The 15,912-nt window shown below is 38.2% G+C and overlaps 1 protein-coding gene across 10 annotated transcripts in view; it reads right to left on the bottom strand.

Annotated features, from left to right (window-relative positions):
- tp53i11b (tumor protein p53 inducible protein 11b) overlaps positions 1 to 15,912 on the bottom strand; it is a 56,220-nt gene that overhangs the window by 3,288 nt on the left and 37,020 nt on the right. For all 10 annotated transcript variants that reach the window (XM_082182643.1, XM_082182640.1, XM_082182648.1 and 7 more), the window contains 5 exons: positions 15,114 to 15,251; positions 4,018 to 4,076; positions 2,089 to 2,137; positions 1,878 to 1,974; positions 182 to 283 (listed from right to left, as the gene is read on the bottom strand). In XM_082182643.1, the coding sequence (XP_082038769.1) occupies positions 182 to 283; positions 1,878 to 1,974; positions 2,089 to 2,137; positions 4,018 to 4,076; positions 15,114 to 15,242 (436 nt within the window). In that variant the 5' untranslated portion in view covers positions 15,243 to 15,251. The remainder of the gene's footprint in view (positions 1 to 181; positions 284 to 1,877; positions 1,975 to 2,088; positions 2,138 to 4,017; positions 4,077 to 15,113; positions 15,252 to 15,912) is intronic.

Here is a 15,912-nt window from a genome sequence, read left to right as displayed (position 1 = left end):
ATATACATATATATCAATAAACTATATGTGTAAAACACCACAGACAATGTACATAATCTACAATGTATGTGCTGTATTTGATTGAATCCATTGAGAGACCACAACCACTAGAGGGCATCATGACATTACAGGGCTGACAAAATACAGCATGCACAAGACTCTAGCTCTCATTGATACAAACCTAAAAACTGGATGGCGAAGTAGCAGGCCTCGCTAAGTAATGTCCACTGGATGATAACCTTCTCAGCAGTGTACAAGCCATTCCACATGATCAGAGAGAGGCCTGCCAAAAAGAGGGCAAACATATACACAAAAATTAATACCTTTATCCAGTAAGGATGCATTATATTTATCAAAAGTGACATTTATAATGTTACAAAAGATTTCCATTTCAAGTAAATCCAGTTCCTCTTGAACTTGCTATTCATCAAAGAAAGCTTATCATGGTTTCCACAAAAATACTAAGCAGCACAAATGTTTTCAACATTTATAATAAGGATCATGTGACACTAAAGACTAAGTGTCACAACATCATTAAGACGAAATGTGTTCGCTTCACAGTTCTATAAAACATAACATAAATAAACAAAGTTCTGTCATGAAACTCTAGATGGCGTAGACTATCTGCTTGCAATCACGTCGTTCTCTATAGGGCACAGCTGATGTGTCCAGCTGTATCGGCAGCCAATGAGCTTTCTGCTCATCTTTCAAATACTTGGTCAGTGTTCAGGGTTTCAGAAACCCTCCACCTTTCCCAGCTCCACCTGTATAGTTGCTATGGGCAATTCATGTATGCTATCGTACAGCGGTAGCATGTTTTACTTGCTCAAAGCAGCGTTTTGTTTATGAGCAGTTGCAAGTCTCTGTCATGTTGAGTCATGTTTAGTTAATTTTCTAAGTTTAAACCAATGAATAATAGAAGTACATTTTAGAAATGGCAGATAAAAACAGAAAAAAGAGAAAAGAAATGAGTGAAATGACACAAATGTTCACTGTTCCACTGAGCAGAACTTAACGGTAAATAATCACGGATGGATGGATGGATGGATGGATGGATGGATGGATGGATGGATGGATGGATGGATGGATGGATGGATGGATGGATGGATGGATGGATGGATGGATGGATGGATGGATGGATGGATGGATGGATGGATGGATGGATGGATGGATGGATGGATGGATGGATGGATGGATGGATGGATGGATGGATGGATGGATGGATGGATGGATGGATGGATGGATGGATGGATGGATGGATGGATGGATGGATGGATGGATGGATGGATGGATGGATGGATGGATGGATGGATGGATGGATGGATGGATGGATGGATGGATGGATGGATGGATGGATGGATGGATGGATGGATGGATGGATGGATGGATGGATGAAAAATCCTTCCTGTACACCCTGAGATACCAAAGAACAGTGGCTGTCATGCACTGACAGACTTAGCAATTACCAGGAGGATTAGATGAGTAATATTAAAAACATGTCTCATCTATTTAATTTTTGAGGGAAAGATGTGAAAAGGAAGCAGGTAGAGAGGGGAATAATTGCACTGCTAATCTGTGCAAATTTGTTGTCTGCAGTGGGCCAGAAAGAGTCTGATTTAATGTGCAATTACATGAATGAGCAGCGGAGAGCGTGCAGCCCTGCAGGGAATGTTTCCTTCTCGCTTCTCTTCACAATCCACTGGCTGACTGGCCATTAAAACACAACAATATTTCCGAAGAGCCCCTTGAGTAGAAGAGTAGTCTGTTTACGGCCCAATCAATAGATGCACTGACCACATGACAACGTCTAACTAAGGCTGTGAGAAATTGTTAGGCTGCGTTATTAAAAATGACAGAATGACATGAATATGACTTACTGAGAATGGCCCCTCCATAGAGACGTATAGAGACACTGGTGGCTGTTTGCTCCTGGTCAAATACAACCTCATACAGCTGGTTGGGGAAGGCTAGGGCCTATAAATCACACACACAAAACCACTTAATGATGACTAGACTCATTGTGATACTGAAGATAGTAAGAAAGCAATGCTCCTGAGAACTTATGGAGCTTCTGGTACTGAAACTCACCATAAGGGCCATGACCGTGAAAACCACAGCAGAGAAGAGAATCCATAACCTTGAGAAAGAAAACAGAGTCAGTAGAGAAAACAGCAAACTTTGATTTCATATTCTCTATTCTAAAATGCCATGGGCAGTTTAGCAATGCTATGAAGAGGGATTTAAAAGCCTGAGACCAAATATCTGGGATTCAAAATTGCATTTAAACATGGAAGGAAACTGAGAGAAACTTTGATTTAGACTATTTGTTGGCTGCTGTATAATAAAAGGATGTCATCATGACGCCATTAAAATAAACCATCCACTTGTTTCTGCTGCTGGGATCCTTCTGAAGTCTGAACAGAGACACAAACCAGCTGTTTAAACTGGACGCCTCAAAGCAAACGTTCTTTCAACTCTTCCGACTGTCCTGTTGACGTCAGACTCAAGTGTGTGGAGTGTCAGAAACTGAACGTGCATCAGTATACTGTATCAGTGTAGACAGCATCTGGGTTTATTGATGTGACGCTCACATCCAGTGTTAGCAAGTGTCAGCCGTTAAGCGACTGAACACCAGTGGGCGGGGTCTATGGCGCGATGATGCATAAGTATTCGTCGATGTCTTGCTCTGGAGGCAGTCATATGCAAATGTTTTATTTATAATGATGACATTTTAAGCTATTCAACTTGCAGGGTGTTTTAATGGTACAAAGACCTCTTATATGTCAAATGATCAAGGCAAAAGTGATTTATCATATTATGACCCCTTTAATATAAAATGAAAATATTAAGAGCCAGCATTTTTTATGTTTGATGTTGAAGTTTCATGGCCCCCAGAATATTTTGTTATATGAATATCTGAACATGCAATATACATATATCAAAAGAAAGAATAGAGCCTCTGTTTTTAAACACACAAAGCTTTATGCTTTCTTTTTTTTAGCAATACTTCAATTTGGCTAAGTTTCATAAAATAAAATAAAAACAACATTTTGAGCAAAAAGCTGAGAAAATCAAGTTTTTAATCAAAGACTACGTCTGAATTGGATTCTGAATGGTGAACTGCTTCACAGTCCTGTAGCTCATCCTGGGGCGATATTTCATTCGTTAACATTAGGCATGTTTTATTTATATGGTGTTTAATGTTGATGATCGCATTATTTTACATATGCATCTGCTTATGCTATCGCTTGTTCATGCTTGTTCTTCACCTGTGTTTTGATCAGGAGATTCTGTATTCTTTCAGAAGATGCGTAATAGCGCCCTCTACCTTATAACAGTGAAAACATGGAAAGCCGGGGAAAGAGTTAATGAGAAATATTTTAGATTGTACCCTATTTTAGGTAACTAAATAAAATAAATACATTTGTAACTTTGACTATATGACACAGGTCAGATAAATGAATAAGACATTTTAGATTCTACCCTATTTTTAGGGAACTAATTAAATAAATAACATGAACAGAACAAACTTTTTTACAGACAATAGTGCAAATTATCATTAATTTTTATTTTATTTTTAATAGCAGCATTTTCACTACTGGTCTCAGACTTTTGGACCCCACTGAATCCATTCCAGAAATATGTTATGTCACTGAGTGGTGTGAAATTCAAACTGAGGTATAGAGACTTCACAAATGACACAGCTAATGCACATAAATTAGGAGCTAATAATATTGCAGGGGATTCTTCTAGCATAAATCATTTGCATTAGTGTCCAAAGACAGACAAAACGCTACACGTTAATGAAACAGAACCTGCATTTGTACAATTATCAGGTTCAGGGTTCAGTTGGTTCAGCTGTGGCCTGTCAAAATAACTGTGCTTTAATTAAAAGCCTGCTATTTTCTGCACTGTTGACCCAAGGCAGAATGTTATAAATGAGGTGAATGAGAGCAATCTCCCCTAATCACCACAGTGCAGAGAGAGTGGCAGAACAGCACAGGGATGTTGTCTTACCTCAGTCCCACAGGCTCTCGAACCGCAAACTTGATCTCATTCCCCAGCATCTGACTGATCTGAGAGAGAAGAAGAGGAAGTGAAGTGAGGAATGAAGAAAGATGCGGGGAGAGAGATATAGACACGAGGGAGAAAAACGCGACACTCAGAATAATAACAAATTGTCACATCCAGCAGAAGAGTCATTTGCAACAGAAACCTCCCATCTAAATTCACTTCGGATGAACAAAAACAACTAAATCAGGCTGAAGCATGATGAATTAATAGTGCATGGTGAGTTATCCACAGTGGTGTGGAGCGAATCATTAAAGCATCTTTAATTAAAGTGAAGAAACCTGTTGTCAACTTTGACGTCTGGTGGCCACCGGTGAATGGGTGGATTAATAACACAATATATTTAGCATGAAACCCAATTTGATGATAAATTAGCAAATGCAGCCACCCACACAGAGTCTCTGATGATTTCCAGAGATTCACACATTTTCAGGTTTATGGCTGCCGTTCAATGCAGCCACCTACTTCTCCATAGCTGTTAAACAAAGATGGCAACACTACAAAGAAATCAAAGTTTTGGCAAACTCCTCCTTTGTTTAATCACCTTTCTGAAAGGCAAGACATTAATACAAGGCCAACAAAAATATCAATAGTAAAATCAAAATATTAAGTACAATCTTTATGCGTAAAACCATAAAGTCCAGGAAATTAAATTGGAATGATGAAATTTATGTAGGATAAGCTAATCTAAACAGATGTGTTTTAAGTTGTGATTTGGATTGATGGAGAGAGTCCAGTTGGCGAATGTGAAGTGGGAGAGAAATCCAGAGACGTGGGGCAGAGCCATGGTGCCAAGTCTGAATGTTGGTACAGTTAAAATTTCAAAGTGTTTGAGGAGGATAGAAGAAGCAGGTCTGAGAGGTATGAGGGGGCAAGGTCATGGAGGGCTTTGAAAGTAAGCAGAAGAATTGTGTAGTTGATCCGGGAAGGAACAGGAAGCCAGTGGAGCTGAGTGACGGTACGGATCCACTTGTCCGTGCGACACTTCTGTCGCGCCGCACTCCACTTTATTCCAATGGGTGACTTTACTTTAACGCGCCCGCAAAGCATCCCGGGAAGGCGGCGCTGCATTTGAAAAAATACTGCGCGTCAAAAAGCTGGCCGACGCCCATCTTTATGCAAATGAATCCGTTGAACGCGACGCGACTATCCAATAGAAGAAGGGCACATGGAGACTGGGGGAATCATGAGCCGCTGGCTCAAAACCACGCCCACAGCTGTAAACTTGAGGAACGCCCATCAACGTACAAATGAGGGGAGGGGCTTCAGTCGTGTTGCAAAAGTGGATCCGTAACATAAGAAGCTGGAGGGCTTTGAAGGTATGCAGAAGAATTGTGTAGTTGATCCGGTGAGGAACAGGAAGCCAGTGGAGCTGAGTAAGAAGCAGTGTGATGTGGTCAGTTGATCCGGTGCGGGTGATAATCCGAGCTGCCGAGTTCTGAATGGATTGGAGGCGATGGAGAAGTTTATTTGTGGAGCCAATGAGGAGGGCGTTGCAGAAGTCAATGCGGGATTTGATCAGGGCATGAAGTCAAGTCAAGTCAAGTTTATTTGTATAGCGCTTTTCACAATACAGATTGTATCAAAGCAGCTTCACAGTATTAAATTAAAATAATACAACAAAGTTTGTTTCAAGAGGAATTTATTGATTGATAAAATTAAATTAAATATCCCCAAAATATCCCCAACTGAGCAAGCCAAAGGCAACAGTGGCAAGGAACCGAAAAACTCCATCAAGTGACCTAATGGTGTCCTAAAACTCCATCAGGTGACCTAATGGAGAAAAAAAACCTTGGGAGAACCCAGGCTCAGTCGGGGGCCAGTTCTCCTCTGGCATTTATGAGCTAGAGGCCGGATTGTAGTTTGAACTGTAGGATTATAAGAATGCCTGGCTGAAGAGATGCGACTTTAATCAAGTTTTAAACTGGGAGAGCGAGTCTGAGCAACGAACAGTATCAGGAAGACTATTCCAGAGTTTTGGAGCCAAGGACCTGTGTATTGTGTTGGGAGAGGGAGGGGCGGAGTCTAGAGATGTTGCGGAGGTGAAAGTAAGGAGTCCGAGTGATATTGCTGATGTGAGGGCCAAAGGAAAGTGTACTGTCTAGAATGACACCGAGACTTTTGACTTGGGAGGAGGTGGGAATCGGAGAGCCATCAACTGACATGGTAAACGGGTGACTTTTGGAGAGTGTGGCCTTTGAACCAATGAGGAGAACCTCACTTTTATTTCCATTGAGTTTGAGAAAAGATTGATTGACATCCAGTTGCTGATAGCTTGCAGACAGGAGGTCTGGAGGGGGGAAGAGAGGTGTTAGATTTTGTGGAGAGATAAAGTTGTGCATCGTTGGCATAACAATGAAAATTGATCCCAAAGGATCGGAGAATGTTGCCGAGAGGTAATATATAAATGATAAAAAGCAGCGGCCCCAGCAATGAGCCCTGAGGAACACCATGGGTGACTGTTGTAGATTTTGATGTGACATTTTTTCCCTGATTGAACCGTTTTCTGTTATGTAGATATGACCTGAACCAGACTAGTGCATTGTTAGCGATCCCGGATGGCAGCCAGACGTTCCAAAAGAATTGTATGAGAGATGGTGTCGAAGGCTGCAGTGAGGTCGAGATGAATTAGGATGCATAAAAGGCCATTGTCAGCTGCAAGTAGGAGATAATTTGTGATTTTTACCAGGGCTGTTTCAGTGCTGTGATTGTGGCGAAAACCAGACTGAAAAGGTTTGTAGAGGCTATTGTTGTGCAGGTGGGCTTGAAGTTGAATCGCTACAGTCCGTTCCAAAAGTTTGGTGATGAATGGGAGGTTGGAGATGGGCCGATAGTTATTTGGGTCATTAGGATCCAAACCAGGTTTCTTCAGAATCGGGCTGACAGAAGCAGTTTTGAGAGATGTAGGAACAGTGGAAGTAAGTAGAGAGGAGTTGATTATAGACGTTATGATCGGGAAGACAGAAGGCAGACAGGTTTTAACCAGGGCGGTAGGGATGGCTATCATTAGAGGCAAATCACACATTCCCTTATGGCTGCTTAAAACAGTGTCATAAAATATAACAGCCTTAATTTCTCCTTAAGGAGCATTTTGGTTTCTAAGGGATTTTATTTAAAGGGATAGTTCACCCAAAAATGAAAATTCTGTCATTAATTTCTCACCCTCATGTCGTTCCAAACCCATAAGACTTTCGTTCATCTTCGGAACACAAATGAAGATATTTCTAATGAAATCTGAGTGATTTCTGTCCCTCCATTGACAGCGACGCAATTACCACTTTGATGCTTCAAAAGTTCATTAAGAGATTGTTAAACTAATCCATATAAATTGAGCGGTTTAGTCCAAATTTTCTGAAGAGACTCGATCGCTTTACATGATGAACAGATTGAATTTAGGCTGTACACTATCATTCAAAGGTTTGGTAATGTTTTTGAAAGAAATATTGTGAAATATTATTGCAATTTTAAATAACTGTTTTCTATTTAAATGTAATTTAATCCTGAGATTGCATCATTACTCCAGTCTTCAGTGTCACATGATCCTTCAGAAATCATTCTAATATGCTGATTTGCTGATCAGAAAACATTGCTAATTATTATCAATGTTCAAAACAGTTGTGCTGCTTAATATTTTTTGTGGAAATTTGATTTTGATTTTTTTTGATGAATAGAAAGTTCAGAAGAACAGCACTGATCTAAACAGAATTTCTTTGTAAAATTACAAATGTGTTTACTGTCACTTTTGATCAATTTTGATAAAAAATTCATTTCTTTCAACAAAAAAATCATACTGACCCTAAACTTTTGAAGGGTAGTAGTGTATATAATCAGCATAACAATTTGAGTCAGAATCAGCATGAATGTCAGAACGCAATAAAATGGGAGGTTAGTAGAACCAGAATCACATGCTGGATTGCTATTCTATTGATTTTTGCATGGAAGAAGCATTTTAATTTGAGCCACAACTCCAGGTTTGCTGATGGATGACATTATAAATGCTGTGACGGATATGAGTGGGATGTGTTTCTTTTATTCTCATTGGGTGCACATCTAATGTCAATAAAAAGCCAAACCTCCAGAACCCCTCTGTATGGATTTCCTTAAAGACTGTGAAATAAGACAGAATAGGAGTGCAATAGGGAGATAAGAAAGAGAAAGCGAGCGTTTAAGACAGAATGGAGGCAGAGAGGTGGGAAAATAAGCATGCAGAGATAAAGAGAGAACACACACTATGAGGGCTGCGGTTGTGCAGGTCCCCTGTAGATCCAGCCACAGTGATACAGCAGACGCTGCTGCTAGCCTTCTGGGATGTGCTAATGACTCGGAAATAAATTAGATTTGGTGACTGCCAGAATTGTCACCACATCTTCCAATATCACCCAAAGTAAACAAGAGAAATAATAGGAATTTTTCCATTACATCCGATACTGCCACACAACATGTATTTCAACTCAGCCTCTGCTGAGAGACTGTTCAAGTTAATGAAATGACAACACAATACCACAATATCTTTCAAAGAGCAGACAGACGGACTTATTTTCCGGGTTTAGAGTGTGAAGAGCGCTGAAAGAGCATAGAGTATAATAATATTTCTGAATGACAAGACAAGAAATGCCAAGCTATAAAACACAATGAATAAATATAATGTAACTTACATAGAATGGGGTGCAAATATCAAAATACAAGGCCCGCTCACAAGGACGAAAACTATAATGATAAAAATAAAGATACAGTTCTAAAAACACTCTAAATATAAAAGAATATCAGAGTTCACACCAAATATGACGGCACAGAGACACAATACCATTGGAATCACTTTCAGAATTATTTTTTCCAACTGATGAATGATTAAAAACATTGACAGCCAATCAGAATCCATCCTCCTTTGACGAGTTCGAGCAGTAAACGCTTATCATAAACAGAATGATATTGCCAGCTGGTGTGGACGCTAATATAGTTATCGAAGTATAATATAGTTCTCTGTGTGAACGGGCCTTTTGTAACATGCAAAAGCAAATAAAAGTTAAATGTAAAAGTAAAATGAAGAAATCTGTCTTATTCTGAACTGTTTTGTTGCATTCTGACAAAAATAATGCAGAAATTGTGACACTGATCATTGATCTTTGTACAGAAGGTCAGATGTTGTTCAAATAATTTGATCAGATTGCATCATATTTTGAAAAAGGGTTGTTCAAAAGAAAAAGGACATAAATAAGATTACTTCATGTGTTCATGTTTTCTTGGTTTTGAGCTTGACAATACAGCATTAAAAAGATATTTTGAGCCGCTAATCCCACTCCTACCTCGAAACCTACCCATAAGCATTTCTTAAAAATATAAAAAGTACAGTTATAATGAAAAAACATAACAGACAGACAAGACTAATCAAAATATTAATTAATATAGTAATCAAGTCAAAAGCGGTACCAAAAGAAGTCAAAATGGCGATGTGTTGCAGTCCTCTGTGGCGGTATATAATAGATCAAGATGCATTTAATTCTTTGCATTTGTAAAAGAGGAAATTATTTTTTAAAGTAAAAGCTATTTATTGAAAAAAAAAAAACTGTATAAAAGTATTACAAACAACTTGTGTTGCATTCCAAGTCTTCTGAAGCCATATGAACAGAGTGGAACTTGTTTTTTATATTATATAATACACAAATGGTTTAGGGGCAGGGGTTGGGTTATGTGCTCAAAAGAGTGTAAATAAAAAAATTCAAAGAAAATGTAAATAAAATGATGCTGGCTGGTTATATTGAAAAATCACACCCCAACATATATGTCATAATGGCAAAACTATACCTCTATTCATGAGGATAAAAGTCCCATGCCCATCACCACGCCTGTGTATGACACCAAAGGTTTCTAATTGAAAGCAATGGAGGATCCTGCACGTCGAAAAAGGACTCTAAAGGGGTACGGAGAGTGGTCCTGAGCAAGCGTCATGTGACAAGTTAGGAATGAGAATGTGTTGACATGCCGAACCACCATTTCTAAATTGTTAAAGTGGGATGATAACCTAAGAAGCATTATTAAAAATCCCATTAATGAGTTAAGACACCTTAAAAAATCTGCCGTACCAACAGTAAAGTCGGTATGTTCAACTTTAATAGATCTGTGGAAAAAAAGTGTGCTGACTTTCTCAATTGCAGTGTGGATCGGCAGCTCCACAGTTCAGCAGAGAAGTCAGAGCTGTTATATAGTGCGGTCTGCCTCAAATTATAGGTCGTGATCTTTCCACCATTGATGACATTTATGTCTCACGTTTGCAGAGAAAAGGTCTAACAAGTTCTGAAAGATCTCACAAATCCGGCCGGACACCTCTAGACAGACACGTTTTTTTTTTAGTGGCACTTATTGTAGGATTGTTCATGCTCTTAATTCCTCTGGTATTAATGCATCTGTATTTTGATGGGATATATACTTTTATGTATGCATGAGTGTTTTTCTCATTCTTTGTATTTATATGCGTTTATTGTATTTTAGTGCATGTTATTATTGTTGATGAGCTCACCAGGAAAAAAAAATACAAGACAACTAGGTTATGGCAATGAATAAAATAAAATGTATCTGCAATTTACAATGATTACAAAGAAGTAACATCACGAAGTAGAAACTTCTGCTTCCAGGTCAGAGATGTACAACTGTAGTGATGATAAGACTAGATTCAATTTAAATCCAATCGAGTTTTAATTTTAGAGCTGTCATATTTCATTAAGATTCACAGCAGTAAAGATTTCAGGCTGTAACGCGTGCTTTCCCAACAGCCTAACTGCAAATTGCATTTCATCTGGTGGTTGGTCCTGTGATGGCCATCTTATTCAAGCGGTGCCAGCAGCCGAGACCTTTCTGAGCTCTGAAAACAGCGCGAATATTTTCAATTTGCTGACCGCTTTGGCCTCCGCAAGAAATCCTCAGTGAGTATCAACATCCTAATTAGAGGCTACAGCAGGTCAGAGTCGAGCAGAAGATAAAAGCCAGGCATAGCAATGAGAGTGACCTCATGAGCGCCATTACCAAAGCCCATGTCGACTTGTGTGGAAGATATATAAACATATATTGTGCTTTTGAGGATATCAAACATTGCAAAAGGAAATGGGGGGATCAGTGGGATTATTACCACATCTTTACACTGGCTCGGCTGTCAAAACAACTGGTGATACAAAAGCAACCTCCATTTGGATACTTCACGGGCCATTTACACCAAAAGGCTATGCACAAATAAAAACAGTGCTGTGTGTATCATGTGATTGCGCATGTGTTCTGACACGTGCATCTGTTTGAATGAGGGTTTGGCCTCTGGCTTCTGTGACATTACTGAATCATGCATCTGTACAGTCATTCTAGCATGCGTGGTTTTCACAGGAACAGACCCTACTCCAGGAAGCAGACCTGAATCATGAGCGTGAGACGCATTTAGCAGGAATAATCATGCAGGATAGTGTGGCACAGGCCAGCGAACAGGGGCAGAGGGAAGGCAGGAACAGGAAGAAATAAACAATGCTGTTTTTAATATGCTCCGTGTGACCGCCTGCTCCTTCATCCTTCATCCTTCATCAAGCAACGGCACATGCCTGAAGGAAAACATTTGCAATACAGGGAAAGGAAAGCAACAGAAATTCTATAGTAAATCTGTCATTTGTAGGATGTGACCCACAGTGTTAGGGAGAACTTTCGTGACCTGTAATCTAATCTCCAACAAACAGCGGTGTAAATGCACATTTACAACAAAGCAAGCTCTCCAGTAAAGGGATAGTTCACCCAAAACTGAAACTTTTGTCATAATTTATCCATCCACGTCATTCCAAACCTGTATGACCTGTAGAACCTTGTTCTGGACACCATTGATTTTCATTGTGAGTAAATAATAACAAATATTTTGGCTCAAAATATCCCTCTTAATGTTGCTCTTTTCATATTTACACAACTCTTCAAAAGTTTGGGGTCAGTAAGATTTTTTTTTTTTAAAGAAATTAATACTTTTATGCAACAATGATGCATTAAATTGATCAAAAGTGAGAGTAAAGACATTGCAAAAGATTCCCATTTCATGTAAATGCTGTTATTTTTGACTTTCTATTCATCAAAGAATCCTTAAAAAATATATATATATCACGTTTTCCGGAAAAATATTAAGCAGCACAAATAAAATTGATAATAATAAGAAATTACAATAATATAATCTTGTGACACTGAAGACTTAAGTAGGCCAAATGAGCCCCTGAAAATAAAAATTTGTCATCACAGGAATAAATTACATTTTAAGTTACATTCGTCATTCAATATTAACCAATTTTTCATTCTGGCTTTGGCAACACATAAAGGCACATTTTTGTAATAGCATCATGCTACTCGAACAAAATTTAAGTCAACCACTTTCAAGGACCTATGTTTGTTTTCACATACTTTCTAGTCCTTGAATCCATGTGTCTGAAATTCAAGTGCTTTCAAGCCGCCTGAGAACCCTGAGTGGTTCCTAGTCAGAGAAATACTGCTCTGATTAATATATACTGCCTATCCGCTCACTTAAAAATACACTGTAGTTAGCTACATTTTTTTTCAAAGGATACCTTGACTGAAGTTTAACTTAAATCATGAGTAGCTTGTTACTGGCAAGCAACATTTTTAAAGTCCCCTCCTCAAGTTGTGCAAACCAGAAGATCTTTCATTGCAATCTCTGCAAATGGGAGCTTGTTAGATGCCTAAATCATATAATTCCATTAGTCTTTGCAAATTATACTGAATAGCCATAGTGTTTAATACTGCTGAATGACTCTGTTAAATCCTACAAAAGACCCTATATTAGTGAAATCCCCACAGAGCTGAATCAGATGTGCTGAAAGGGGAAGTGCAGGATAGGGCCCATACCACAGCTCTGAGTAACTCGAACGCCTCGCACAACCAAGACCCTTCACTCTATACACAGGAAACTCAAACCTCCTGCTCATGGAGGAAACAACAGCCGTTTCACCGCATCACTTTCCTGTGGGTGTACAGCTTAAGGACGAGTGAAAAGTAAAATGGAGAGCTTCCTTCATTTATTTTTAGTTGTGAATAGGTCCATCTTCCTCTCTCGCAAACCCGATAAACAATTCTCATGAGCGAGGACAAACCGCCTCAGGAATGGGTACAAGCATCAAAGAGCATATTCGTGAACACGAGCACTGTATATATATATATATATATATCATGGAAGTATATCAGTGTTTACATTTTTCATATCACCCATGAGATGCTGGATTACTGCATGTTGTGCACCAAGTGCAGATCTAATTTCATTGGAAAAAGCTCTGCGTGTACAAGTACCAGCAAAGCAAGAACAAATGGTACCTTAACAAGCTTTACATGCTTTATAGTAAAGGCAGTGATCAGATGATTGAACATATGATATATATGACATTTTTATCAGATAATATAACAGTGAGGTCAAACATAGTATTTAAAGGAGTCATGACATGGATTTTTTTATTTTATTATTTCAATATGTTCCTTCAGGTTTACCTATAAAGTTAATAAAGTTTATATTTTTATATATATATATATATATGGAAATACGATTATTTTCAAACTTCATTCTGATTCTCTGTATGAAAAGATAAGTTTTTAAGGGGCCATTTTACCATATTATTCTAATGTATTGTCTTAATTATACACACGCTGATTTGTAGCACAAACAGTTTTACAGTTTACTGCAGTTTGATATATTCCTGTTATTTCCCCAGAGCGCCTAATAAATCGGAAGTCTCGCACATTTACAGAAAACACTTCACTTCTGAGTTGAAAAATAAGATGGATAAGGACGAGGAATTTTTAAGCTATGAAACTTGCAGGGTGTTTTAATGGTACAGTGGTGTCTTATATGTGAAAAGATCAAGGCAAATTTGATTTCTTATGTCATGACCCCTTTAAAGGGGTTCATAAATGGCATTTTTTTTATTTTGTAATGTTTCCTGAGGTATTTTTGCATTAAAAACTGTTATCATTTATAAATAAAAGCAATTTTATACCCTGTTTTTATCCCTTTGATTTGAACACTGATTAAATAGACGGGTCTTTAAAATAAAAGCCCATTGCTGTGATTGGGTAACTTTGCATATGAAATATGTATTACATGAGGAACTCTTTTGAAAGCTTTTAACTATTTACAGCTGCCAAGACGAAGTAATCGTGAAAATGTTGATTACAGCATTATATTTAAATCTACTCCCATCGCATTAAAAGTTACAGTGCTGAGCTTTTCCAGGAAGTCATGTGATGATATATTTGGTCGGAAACGGGTCATATTGCCAGCTTGGTAAATATAAAAGAAAAAAAGAGAGCTGTTTTTGGAGTAACAAAGACGTTTTGAGCTCTGAAACTTATTGAATGTTTTAATAGCACCATCACCTCTTAAATGTCAAAAATTCATGACCCCCTTTAAAAAAACTTAATGTATATGTAAAAATATAATGGTGATAAATATATTTTTGCCAAAAAAAGTCAAACATTACAGGTAAAAAAAAATCCTAATCATGACACTCATAATTTTGTTTTGCTTCTGTAGTGCAAAGAATATTTTACGTGAGTCATGATGACAGATGTTTTCTTTAGTAAACGGTTTATATTTCTGCTTTAAATCGTGCATGTCACTTACATCAACAACAGGTCCTTCGACATAATAATTTAATTTGACATAGCCATGTATTATAATCTTACGGTCTAAGGTTGAGTAAAATGTATTTATTCAACAAGGCCATTTTTTACTCAAGTGTTCATTTTGGACTGGAATTTAGTATAACCCTACTAATGATAACACACTATTCAAAAAGAAGCCGATAAAATTGAGGCTAAATGAGCCTATTAGCGCAACAGTCTCAAGCAGATTGCATTGTTGTTTTTTGTACTGCTCCTAATTGCACACTGACAATATATGAACATCTGTTTCACTGCAACAACAGAATGCAAACCATTAACATGCATGTCTGTGTGTTTAAGTGAGTTACTATGCAAGTCATGGAACTTGGATAAGGAAATGTACAAAGACATGATAAACAAATACTGACCTTTGACCTGTGCACCTCTCCATCATCATCCTCTCCACCGACGCCCAGGATCTTGCGAGTCTTGAGTCGGCTCACCAGATCGGTCTGACTGTGTTTCTTCATCAGAGGCGGATGAGGTTTTGAAGCCATTCCAGAAGTCTACAGAGGAGAGAGAACAAGATGAGATCTGATTAGTCACTTCATGCTCATGCATGTTCTCGTTTGCACTGGGAATGGAGTTCTCATTCTTCTTCTAACAAGACAAGATCTTTACTATGCGCAATCCTCTTGCGCACCAGGCTGTCCTGACAAACCAGTGAACCTTATAGGAGGCAATGGATTACTCAAGAGAATCAATCATATTTTGCTCTCAAAAAGGCAGTAAAACAACATCACATGAGGTATAACAAGTCTTGACAAGATCCTCTGTTCCTGTGGCACATTTGCAGTCAAATCGGGCACAGCACCAAATCAGCCTATTATAATGATTTCTGAAGGATCCTGTACTGATTTCTGAAGGATTATGGCCTGATTTCTGAAGGATTATGGACTGGAGTAATGGCTGAAAATGTAGCTTTGCCATCACAGTAAAAGAAACAAAACATGTTAAATTATTTTTAAATAGTAATATTGTGAACTATTACACAAATTCAGATGAGGTGAAGGCCGTTTTGTTTTGAACACACGCAATAGACCAATTACAAAAGACTGGGCCATCTGACCAATAGTGAAATACTGTTAATTTCACAAAAAAAAACTATGAAATGTTTGTTGACATGTTTTTTCCCCCCATGACTAAGATGAGATGATGACAAGACGA

The sequence above is a fragment of the Leuciscus leuciscus genome, assembly GCF_965113295.1.
Source record: "Leuciscus leuciscus genome assembly, chromosome: 10".
In the NCBI taxonomy this organism is placed as follows: Eukaryota; Metazoa; Chordata; class Actinopteri; order Cypriniformes; family Leuciscidae; genus Leuciscus; species Leuciscus leuciscus.
The sequence above is the reverse complement of the archived record's forward strand: the minus strand, read 5'-3'. Positions and strand labels throughout refer to the sequence as shown.